The 12,626-nt window shown below is 40.6% G+C and overlaps 1 protein-coding gene across 1 annotated transcript; it reads right to left on the bottom strand.

Annotated features, from left to right (window-relative positions):
- Positions 1 to 3,115: 3,115 nt before the first annotated feature.
- Positions 3,116 to 11,156, bottom strand: LOC142240717 (uncharacterized). Its single transcript, XM_075312426.1, has 2 exons — positions 10,941 to 11,156; positions 3,116 to 4,875 (listed from the first exon to the last, which is right to left on the bottom strand). The coding sequence occupies exon 2, from the start codon at positions 4,869 to 4,871 to the stop codon at positions 3,792 to 3,794; it is 1,080 nt and encodes a 359-aa protein (XP_075168541.1). The 5' UTR covers positions 4,872 to 4,875; positions 10,941 to 11,156; the 3' UTR covers positions 3,116 to 3,791.
- Positions 11,157 to 12,626: the final 1,470 nt, after the last annotated feature.

Genomic DNA, 12,626 nt, shown 5'->3' with positions numbered 1-12,626 from the left:
TGGAAGAGGAAAAAAGTAATTAAAAATTAATTAAATGGTCATTCATTTACATAAATAAACCATAACCCTTAAGCAAACAATGCTGTAATGGAACGACATTAATTCGAAAGGAGAGAATCTAGAAACACCACTCTCACCAATACACAACACACAAATTAATCAAAGGCCCCTCACCACCAAAAAGAGTTTGAGGTGAGCATATTAAAAATTCCTCAATTACTAACGGAAACTGACTTGTGTGTGTGTGTGTGTGTGTAAACCCAAAATCCATGAAGATTGCTTTTTATTCCGTGTAACCCCCTGGATAAAGCAAAAGCGACTGAAGCCGGTGGCTCCACCAAGATTTTTTTCATTTTCGTCTCAATCACTGCAAGATTCTGTCCAATCTGTGGCAACGCATACGATCGCCACGGCCCAATAGGGCTAGTGGCGGCTATATTCTAACCAGTGGTAACGGTGGTAATTCATCAACCACTGGCAGTAACTTAGCCCCTAATACTACCACAACATATTGGACAAATGCTGATGGCAGTATCCAGGGTGGTGATAGTCCCTATGGTGTTGAGACATTATCATCGAATGAGTGCATAATTAATGTAACCCAGGCTGCTGATAGAGATTTTGAAATTAGGGCTTTCGATATAGCCAAACCGGCCACAATAATCACCACTACCTGTGTCACAGATAGTGAAGAAGAGGAAGAAGAAGAAGACGACGGCGATATCTATGAGCAAGGGAGAGAGGCTGGTGGTGGTGGTGGATACAAGAAAGGAGGTGAAAGCACCAAAAATAATGGTGAAAGTAGTGAAAGTGATAAAGCAAATAATGAAGGTGATTCGAACGATGACAATGACGATGATGATGATGACGACGACGACGATATAGGTGTTGGAGCCGATGATGATGATGAAGAAAGGGCTCTAAGACGTTATTTTCGTAGTTATTTTGCTCGACATGCCCAAAAGAACAACAATAACAATAACATCAGTGCAAGCAATCATCCCCCAAGCAAACCCAATAAACCTACAACCTTACTAAGAGCACCCGAAGTGAAAATCATACCAGCACCAGCAACAAGTCCTTGGACTCCATCGCCAGTTAATAACATTTACAATACATCAATTCCAACACATACAACAACAGCAACTGCAGCAGCACCGACCACAACAACTACAACAACAGCGACGACTACAAAAATGATTGCTCCACGTTATCGTTTTCGCGATTTACTTCTAGGCGATTTTTCCTTTAATGACGATGGTGAAAGGTAAGTCTCCATTAACCATATTCTACTCTCGTTCCTTCTTCAGTTTGTTTTGTGTGTAATTATTTTAATAGAATTTTAGCCAATCTCCGACAGGAAACAAAAAAAAATTTAATTGAGGATGTCAACAACAGTCTTGCATAGCCATAGGGCCAGTTTGTTTCATCTTTTTAATGAATAAAAAAAACGTAAATATAAGAAAAAGCATTGCTTTTGTAATAGCAAAGTAAAATTAATATTTTGCATGTCCTATTACAAGGGATTGTAATGAGAATCAAAAAGTAGACTTTACGACTTTTTCCAAAATTGGAAAATATAATTTTTGGACTTTTTCAAATTTCCAAAATGTCATCTTTTGACTTTTTCAATTATAATTGCAAAGGTGACTTTTGATGTTGCGACTTTCGACTTTTCGGCCTAAACAAACTATATAACTCACGGTTTTTTGATTTTTATACCCTTCACCACTACTGTGGTACAGGGTATAATAAGTTTGTGCATTTGTATGTAACGCCAAGAAATAATTGTCATAGACCCATCTTTTAGTATACCGATCGGCTTAGAATTAAATTCTGAGTCGAATTAGCGATGTCCGTCTGTCTGTCTGTCTGTATATGTAATTTTGTGCACAAAGTACAGGTCGCAGCAGCGTTGCCAATTTAGCTTTTTTCCCGCTAGATTTGGCTTTTTTTGAAGTCGTTTAGCGGGGAAAAAATGCATTTAGCTTTTAGCTTTTTTTCTGGCTTTTTTCATGACCCTTTTAGCTATTTTTGGCTTTTTTTATTTTCGACATATTTCTATTGAAATATGGATAAAACGGCGCTTTTATCTAAGGCTTGCTGTCAGAATAAGGTTTTCCACATATTTCAAAGCTCAATTGAAACATTAATGCTGATTCCAGCCATTTTGCGGGCATTTTTCCATCAACTACACCTTGTTATAACGTTTTTTCCTCATATTCATACAAGTTATCGTAAACTTTAAATCTAATGGTAGATACATGTTCCTTAAATAAACTGTCACTAAATTATTAGGAATATTAGCATTTGACTCGTTGATCCTTTTTATGCTATTATAATATTCTAAAGTTATTATGATATTACTAAATTAAAATAGTAGATATGAATTGCTTTGTACACTGAAAAGATATTGTCGTGAGGTCAAAGATTTAATGTCCTTAAAATACGAACGCGAATTTTGGTTATAATATCATTTGAATTTCTCTTATATAAACTGTTTTCTTTGTCGGCTTGATAAAGTCGTTTTGTCCTTATAGTTAAGTGATTCAACTTAAATCTATACATGAAAAACGGCGTGGATCAATTCTAAAAAATTCTTAAAATTAATGAAATAGTCTTTAAATTTGTGGATTTTTTGTATCTTGACCACAAATCAAAAAAGCGTTCAAAAATAGAAGATATTTTTAAACACTTTATTTCACTTCATTCATGAAGAAAAAGCTAAAAAACGAATAAATTCAAATTTGACTCGGATTCAATACCAAAATCATTCATTAAAATCATAAGAAATAATTAAGGAAATAAAGTTTTGAATGGGGTATTATTTTTTAATTTCAAAAAAATACAATAAATAAAATCAATCAAAACATTTTTAAACGCGCGCTAAAAACAAATCTTTTATTTATTAATAGAATGGATTTACATTTACGAACATTCGACACCAATAGGTTTGTTTGGGTAATTTTCCAATAAAAGTTATTCAGTATAAACTTGCAAGACAGTAAGAATGGGTTTTATTCTCTTGGGTAAAATTAGAAGAAGTTTCCACGTTCACGAATGTTCGCCGAATGCGAAAAGTATGGAAATATAGGGAAAAATAAAAACACGATAGTTTAATATTTTCAATATATAACAAGAGCAGAAGGTTTTATTAAGGTGTTTTCTATTATAATTAATGGTAAACAATATTACCTATAATTTCCAACGATATGGATAAATTTGCAACCGCACCAATTGGCTTATCGATAACAAGTAAAGTGAGAGATGCTCTCAACCAAGATGGCGGAAGGCGGGGCTTTTGACAAGATAAATTAATATTCAAATTATGACATTTCTACTCTGGCAGGGATGTACCAAAAAGTAGTATACAAATTCTAACGAACACTATTAAGTCCAATTAATCTTTACTCGAACTTAAACATTGCCGGCCGCCTTGCAACATCAAGGTATGTTGTAACTAAAACTAAACTTAAAATACAAAATGAGGCTAAGTGCAGTGCAAAGTGAGTTTCCTTCAGTTCATTTACCATAAATCCAATTTATTAATTCATTTATCTTTCCAAATTCAACCTAAGACTAGATTACAAAAAAAACTAATAAAAATAATTACGTAAGGTCAGAAGGGGACCTGGTAGAACCCAAAAGGGGGGCTCTCGCGACAATATATCGATGGGTCAAAAGGGGACCCGTTACAACCCCAAAAAGGGGGCTCTCGCGAAGAGATACAATAAAACGATGGCCAAAAGGGGGCCGTTAGAACCCAAAAGGGGGGCTCTCGCGCATTTACCCTAGCAGTTACACAACCCGGACAGAACCCAACCGAAGATTGTATAATGAGCCACCGGGAGACCGGGCGACGTATACACCCTATGTGTTATGATTCGCCCATACACCTCAGGACCAAAAACGATCGCAACCCGTCCCACTCGGTAAAATTGCGGATCTGCCAAAGGTAATCCCAAAAAGGATTCCTTGATCCGTTCTGGCACGGCTTCGGCGGGGGTCAACACACGACCTAGATCGTGCACACGAGCAGTAAACGTCAGTCGCTGCTCTGGATCATAAGCGGACGATACTGTCAACCGGCAAAATTGGACCCCCTCAATATTTGTAACCGGTAGCCCTAAGTTCTCGACCATAGAACGACAGATTTGGCTTTGGCGCGCGCAGTTGTCGATTACTGCACGGACCGGAACGGACACACCATGGGGGGACACGCGGACTACGAGGCTGGGCGCCAGAGTAACGACATTCTGCAGAGGCAGAACTCCGACGCCGCCAAAATCGGAATATGACCGTGCCACAGCAAGATCGGACGGACGATTCGTATGGCTCCCACTACGAATCCGCTGAGCAGACCTCGAGCTCCCATGTTCAATTCGAGGCGCCACAGCCGCAGCGTGTAACAAAACATTGTGGTCCCCGGAGCAACTGGGGCACCTACGCCGGCTAGGACAATCCTTCGACTGGTGGGTCTGTGCTAGACATCTGTAGCAATAGCGATGTCGTACCACCATACGTATCCTCTTCTCAATCGAAAGAGAGAGGAACTTCCGACACCGCCGCAATGCGTGACGACCTCCACAAACCCTGCAAACCAATGGAGCAGGAGTTCGACCAACATCAGTAGCCTCTACTACAGCAGGCGCCACCACGGGCTCATCCACAACTACCGGAGGTGGACTCTCAATTTCTTGGGGCGATAGCTGAACCTCCGGAATGGCAGGCGACGGTATCGCCATCGGCTCCTCCAACAATGCCCGTTCGACCGCCGACATATCAAGGGGGCACGCAGTATCATCATCCGATTGATCCATAATAACCTCGAAATTTTCCAAGTCGTCAGCGAAGCACGAGGTATTTTCCATGATACTGCGAGAAAATATACGAATTACAAAGAGTTCGCCGAAGTGTCGGTCAATGAGACCAACTTAGCTATAGGTCGTCTTACAACGCCATTCTCCGTACGTATATCCGCGACCCGAATGTGACCATCTACGCCCGGGTGAACCGACACGACTCGACCTAATTTCCAAGAAGTTGGTGGAAGCTGTTCATGACGAATAACGACTAGGTCATTTACCATAACATCGCGCTGAGGAAATTTCCACTTATATCTCATATGCAGATTCTTCAAATATTCCTCTTTCCAACGTACACAAAACTGTTGTGCAAGAGCCTGTACCTTACGAAACCGATTCACCAACGAAAGAGGCTGTTCGGTTATAACTGGCTCAGCAGGGGCGAGTAGAGGGGCACCTATAAGAAAATGACCCGGTGTCAAAGCGTCAAGCTCCTGCGGGTTATCCGATTGGGGACAAAGAGGTCTTGAATTCAAACAAGCCTCAATACGAGCCAACACCGTCGAAAACTCTTCAAACGTGAAACGAACATTCCCTATTTGCCTTCTGAAATGCAACTTAAAACTCTTCACCCCAGCTTCCCAAAGGCCTCCCATATGAGGCGCACCAGCTGGGATAAATCGCCACGATAGGCCCTGGTGTGCAAACTTAGAGGACACGACATCACTGCTTCCCCTAATTACATCCCGGAAATTTCGTTCAAGCTCACGCGACGCACCGACAAAATTTGTCCCATTGTCCGAGAAAATGGTCGCAGGACAACCCCGACGAGCAACAAACCTATGAAATGCCGCAAGAAAGCCGGCAGTCGACAAGTCGGAAACCGCTTCCAAATGAATCGCCCTAGTAGCAAAACACACGAAAACGCACACATAACCTTTAGTTATGCGACAATAACGTCCGGTGAACGACTTCACCTCAAAGGGGCCTGCATAGTCTACGCCAGTCGTAGTAAAAGGTCTGTCGAGAACAGTTCTTTCCGGAGGAAGAGGAGCCATCACCTGACTACAAACCCGTTTCCTCTCCAAAAGACATGGTTTACACCTATGTATAACCGAACGAATAAGATTCCTCACCCGAGGTATCCAGTATTCTATACGAAGAATACGCAACATCAACTGATTTCCTCCATGAATGGAAATCAAATGAACAAATTCCACCAAAAGCTTCGTGAATCGACAGCTGTAGGGCAAAATTATAGGGTGCCGCTCCGAATACGAAAGAATAGGCGAGCGGCTCAAACGACCATACATCCGCATTACACCCATTTCATCAAATGTTGTCCAAGCCGAAGGCGTTTTCTTTAACCAGGCTAGTACAATAGTCGAATCCGTCCAACAATAAATTCGACCAAAATCAATACCGATTTCTCGAATGACCGTTCTTGCGAGTTCGGACGCTAAAACAGCGCCGCAAAGCTCCAAACGAGGCAAAGAAACCGATTTCAACGGAGCAACTTTCGTCTTGCACGATAGCAAATTAACGACAATCTCGCCATTTGGGGCCAAAACTCGAATATATACTACCCCCGCGTATGCCTTAAACGAGGCATCTGAAAATACGTGAAGCTCGGCCGAAGTGCACGGTGTGTAACGAATCCACCGAGGAATATTTATCGAATTGACATCCGGATAACTATCTACAAATTTTTCCCACTCGGATGCCGTTGCCGAAGGCAGTATTTCATCCCAGCCGACGCGATCAAGCCAAACCTTCTGCATGATAATCTTTGCCACAATTATCACTGGACCTAACCAACCGACAGGGTCGAATAATTTCGCGATAGCCGACAACACTTCCCGTTTAGTGTATCCACACCTTTTTGCTAAAGGCTCGACCGCGAAGTAGAATGCATCCAATTGAGCATTCCATCTCACACCCAATGGTTTCGAATTGCTAGCCTCGACAAATGCCAGCAATTGAGCATCAACCAAATATTCCGGCGGTAGTGAATCTAAAATTTCTCTATAATTCGATGTCCATTTCCGCAGTTCAAATTTAGCCGTCGCAAGCGCCGCGATTAATTGATCCCGAGCCATTATCGCAGTTTCAAGGTCATGAGTTCCGGTCAAAACGTCATCAACGTACATACATTTACGTAATATATCGGCCGCGAGTGGAAACTCCTCCTCAGTGTCTTCAGCTAACTGTAACAGTGTCCGTATCGCGAGATATGGTGCACAGTTTACACCGAAGGTCACCGTTTGTAGTTCATAGTCCTGGACTGTCCTTGTCGGAGAATCCCTAAAAACAATTCTCTGCAACGGAGCATGAGAAGAGTCCACTCGAATCTGCCTATACATCTGTGTAATATCGCAGTTGAACACGTATTTAAATAGTCGCCATCGCACAATAAGAAGGACTAAGTCCTGCTGCAAAGTGGGACCTACGTGAAGGATATCGTTAAGACTATTCCCGTTGGACGTTTTATTAGACGCATTAAATACGACGCGAAGTTTGGAAGTCTTCTTCTCGAGGTTAATGACAGGATGATGTGGAAGATAACACGAAAGTGTATCACTTGCAGAAATGGCGGATACTGGCCTCATGTGATCCAAATGCAAATATTCTTTAACAACACTATCATAAACTGATTTCACGTCCGGCCTTTTCGATAATGACGATTCATTACGATAAAATTGCCTCAAAGCAGTTGTTCGGGACTCACCCAAATATCCACGAGGACCGAGCTCTTCCTTTAGCGGAAGTGTAACTATATATCTACCTTCCGAATCTCTGCGCGTTGTCCGAACGTAATTTTCCTCACAGAACTTATCGGAGGGGGACAAAACCCCTTTACGTGGTGTTTCCTCCAACTCCCAAAACCGTAAAAGCGTTCTATCTAAATTTTCCTCTTCATCAACCGCTATAGTCGTAGTAAATGTTTGAATTTGCGATGTAGAAATCGGACCCGTTACTAGCCAGCCGAAAACACTGTTCTGTGCTATCAATGATTGAGCCGCAATCTGCCGGCAACCTTCTAATAGTATTCTCGGGTACAAGTCAGCGCCTAGTAGAATATCGACCGGTCTCGACACGAAAAGATTCGGATCAGCTAAGCGAATATCCGGAATCTGAGACAAAACTTCCTGCGACACCGTAAAGGAAGGTAAATTCCCGGATATAGATTGGAGCACTATAGCCATAGTTTCCAACAAAACCGACGCGTTGAGTGGAGATCCGATTTTCAAATTACACATTTTACTCGATTTGGCCGAAATTGCGCTATTTACCCCCGAAATTGTAACATTAGCCGCGTGAACCGGTAGTTTCACCCGATTTCGAAAGCGTTCCGTCAGAAACGAAGATTCTGAAGCGGGGTCAATCAAAGCGCGTGCCGGATATGAAACCCCATCGTGCATGATATTAATCATCGCAGTTCCCAAAAGCACGGCCCTATTTTGCGTCGTATGAAATGCCTGGCGAGGTAGGCACGCCGACGAGGTAGAAGGTTGCGGCTGATCAACCGAAGGCATAGTTCTCGGTTGAAAACTAGCCGCTGAACTCGACAAGGTGTTGGTCGAACCCGTCGCCGAAGTCGCGCTCTTAGACGGCGTAGAATCGCGATGCAATAGCGAATGATGTCTCGAATTACATTTTGCACACGAATATTGTCTTGGACAATCCTTCATCTCATGACCTTTCATTAAGCAATTCAAGCACAACCGGTTACGTTTTACCACTATGTAACGTTCCGATACCGAGAGTTTACCAAATTTAACGCAAGCCGAAAGTCTATGATTATGTTTAGGACAAATAACGCACTTAGATTCTGACGAAGCACGCGACGATTTAGAAGAAGACGCATTGGTAAAATGCGCTTTTACCTTCTTTTCCTGAGAACGCTTCGAAGACGTGTCTTCCCGCAAATCATGCAAACACATCAACGTACGAACCCTTTCGGACAAAAAAGCGTCTAAATCCGCCCACGACGAAAGGGCTGATTTGTCCCTAACACTCTGCTCCCAAAGAGTCTGTGTGAGCCGCGGCAAACGTTGAAGGCAAATAAAAACGAGTATCTGGTCCCAATTATCGGTCGAAACTTCGTACGTATTCAATGCCGAAAGACAGCCATTGATTCCACGTTGAATCGATTTCAAACCCGCACTTGTCTCTACCGATACTGCCGAAATTGCAAAGAGAGACTTAAGTTGATTGTGAACTAGAACCCGCTTATTGTCGTATGCATCAACGAGGGCCTTCCACGCGAGGGCAAAACTTCGATGTGTCAGCGGAAACTTCGAGACAATTTCCCTAGCTTCGCCACTGGTCTTCCGCACAAGATGACACAAACGCTCGACGTCCGTTAATCTTGAATTGTTAACATAAACTGCTTGAAACAAATCCCGGAATGTAGGCCAGTCTAGAAAATTGCCCTCAAATACATCCGTATCGCACGGTGGCAACGCCAAATTGTGAACCATATCACAAAGTGGAGGGCCACTAACGGCCACCTCACCCCTAAACCCGGCTTTGCCATTAGGCAGCGACTGCCCATCCCGATCAGCCGGTATCGAAGTAGTCGCCCAAATCGCTTCGGATCCTTGAGTCGATTTATGAGACCCGATACTCCGTCTCGATGCTGCAACGACCGAAGACGCAGACGAAGTGATCGATGATCTACGTGACCGACGAAACTGGCCCAATTTTCGATTTATCGCGGACAAACAATTCATATAAGCCTGATGGGACGCGTCATATTTCCCGTCCACCGATTCAATATCGCTCGTTTGCGTTGTTCCGGCACCCTGTAAACTAGCCACGCATTCCTCAAAGCAATCCTGAACCTTTGTCCACAACTTCCCCAATTCCTCACTTCGAATCTCGAGGCTATAGACGTCTAACTCCTCATCTTTCATGGCATTAAAGTGGGCGTGGAATTTAATAAGAGCGTCCGAAACGCGAATAAAGCGATCAAAGGGAGATACAGACATTCTAACTTTACGTTCAACTACCAAATTGAAGAATGTAACCAAATACGAAATTACAATATAGCCAAGAAGCAACGGCCAATAAAATTACCAAACTCAGACAAGGTTCCGTTCAATAAAAATAGCAAAATACGCAAAAGTAACTCGAGTTACAAAGATTAATTCGAGTCCACAACTCGCGAAAATCCGACAAAAGATCAAACGTTCCCAGAAACCGAAAATACTGAATGTAGGGTGCACAAAATATTACCCCCGAACGCTTGACACAAGAAAAATTATAATAATAATAATAATAAACAAAGGTATAAATAAATCAATAATAATAAATACCTGTCCAATAAATATTCAAAATTTACCAAATATTTGAATGATCGAATAATTTCTCTCAGTGTGAGAGCGTAAAAGTTTCAAAATATACCGAGTTTTAATTCAAGCCCCGATTCCAACCGGGAAATATTCAAACCTTTGAATTCAACTTGAATTCTACTGTGGGAATTACACGTAGTGTATAGCCCCCTTAAGAATTCAAATGATGATCGATATCCGATAACACGATAGTACGAGATGTGCCCGATTAGTCACTATACTATAGCAATCGACTAAGAGCGCAACACTGATGAGAACAAAACAAAATAAAAGCTTTTGTATGTTCTCAAATATATGCAAATGAACGAAACAATAATTAATAAATGAAATTTCAGCACAGAAAACGCGAAAAAGTGGTGAATATACGAAACAAAGAGAGTGATATATGTGTATAGTGAATATTAGTGTACGAAAGTGGTGAAAATATGTACTTTAAGTTATTTCTCTCCGAAATTATTTGCACAGACGTCAAAATGGAAATACAAAAACAAAAACCTTGAATGCGTTTTGCCGTCGGCAAATGAAAATTTACTTAAAAACAATGAAAAACGATATTTTCACGCAAATAAAGGCAAATAAACCACTTTAAATAAAAAAACACTAATATTCACTGATATCACTGAACTTGTACACCACTTTTAGGAATATTTATAATAAAAACCGATCGCGTAGCGTTGTAAAACAACCTTTTTTTTTCTTTAAATGGACGGACGACCACTATATTTGTTGTTGCACCGACCGCGAACTCACTTTATAAGGGAAAATGCACTGCACTTACCTTATAAAACGATGAAACAGATGTTGAGGATGATGAACTGATTGGTTTGAGTTTAAGGTGAAATTGATGACCAGGTCAGGTGGACTGTGTCTATAACAAAAACCAAGAAAAACACCGGTTAAACCAATTCTTCCACTCCGAAGTCCAATTATCCGGTACGAATGGATCAAAATGTTCGCCGAATGCGAAAAGTATGGAAATATAGGGAAAAATAAAAACACGATAGTTTAATATTTTCAATATATAACAAGAGCAGAAGGTTTTATTAAGGTGTTTTCTATTATAATTAATGGTAAACAATATTACCTATAATTTCCAACGATATGGATAAATTTGCAACCGCACCAATTGGCTTATCGATAACAAGTAAAGTGAGAGATGCTCTCAACCAAGATGGCGGAAGGCGGGGCTTTTGACAAGATAAATTAATATTCAAATTATGACATTTCTACTCTGGCAGGGATGTACCAAAAAGTAGTATACAAATTCTAACGAACACTATTAAGTCCAATTAATCTTTACTCGAACTTAAACAACGAATTTATCATAAATTCAGCGGTTTTAAACCAAAAACAAAAACGAAATATATTTATATTTTCTAATGCACTTCTATGCGACATTGTGCAATATATCGCACATTGGATTTGTCGATGATTAACCAGCTGATAATTGCACGTTTTTACTGGGAAATGTAAACGAAGGACTTCCAGTAAAAATTTGTGATAGTAATCAAAATGTATCGAGTACGCACACAGAGATCATATGGCTTAGGTATTGTTATAGTCTCACAGAAGTAGAATTAAAATGAATACAATTAAAATAATATGCATTATAAGTGAAATAAAGTCTTTAAGTTTGTTAAATTTCAATCAAAAATGTATTTTAAGTGAAATAAAGTCTTTAAGTTTGTTAAATTTCAATCAAAAATGTGACTTTTGATACAACAAAATTTAGCTTTTTTTCTAGTTTTTTTAAACATTTTTTAGCTTTTTTTAGCTATTTATTTGGGCAAATCTAGCGGTTTTCGGTGAAACAATTCTGGCAACGCTGGTCCCCATCCACATATGAAATCATCGGGTACCCCATATTAATTCCATAACCTCACCACATGTTCTCTGTAAATCTCAGATAATTTAGAGAATTTTAGTTTTTCACTGTACTTTAAAAAAAGTCGAACAAAGGAGAGGCCCCCCTCCGCCAGCAAATATCGAAATAAAAAGTAGCGGATCTTTGTCTAGATGCCAACCCCAATCTTCAACGAAAATTTCAACCAAATCGGTCAACTTTGGTCCAATTTTCAAAAAGTCCGACAAAGGGGAGGTCCCCCACCGCGACCAGGTGTCAAAAAATGAGGTACCCTATTTTCACCACATGAACGCCCCCTACGATCTCTGAAAGTTTCAAGTAAATCGGTTCAGCCGTTTCGGAGCCAACTCGGTACATACAAACAAACAAACAAACAAACAAACAAATAAACAAACATAGATTGAATTTTATATATATAGATAATAAAATTTTAAGTAAAATGAAGTTTCTAATCTTTGCTTCAAAAAAAATTTTTATTAGATGTAGGACACAAATTTTGGAAATTGGCGTCTCTCCGTTAATTCAATTTGTTTACTGTAGGGTATATTAAAGTAAGCTCCGTCTGACTTATGCTTTTCCCTCCTTTTAGGATTTGTAATT

This window comes from Haematobia irritans, chromosome 5 (genome assembly GCF_050003625.1).
Source record: "Haematobia irritans isolate KBUSLIRL chromosome 5, ASM5000362v1, whole genome shotgun sequence".
In the NCBI taxonomy this organism is placed as follows: domain Eukaryota; kingdom Metazoa; phylum Arthropoda; class Insecta; order Diptera; family Muscidae; genus Haematobia; species Haematobia irritans.
Note: the sequence above shows the minus strand (reverse complement) of the source record. Positions and strands in the feature narration are given on the sequence as shown.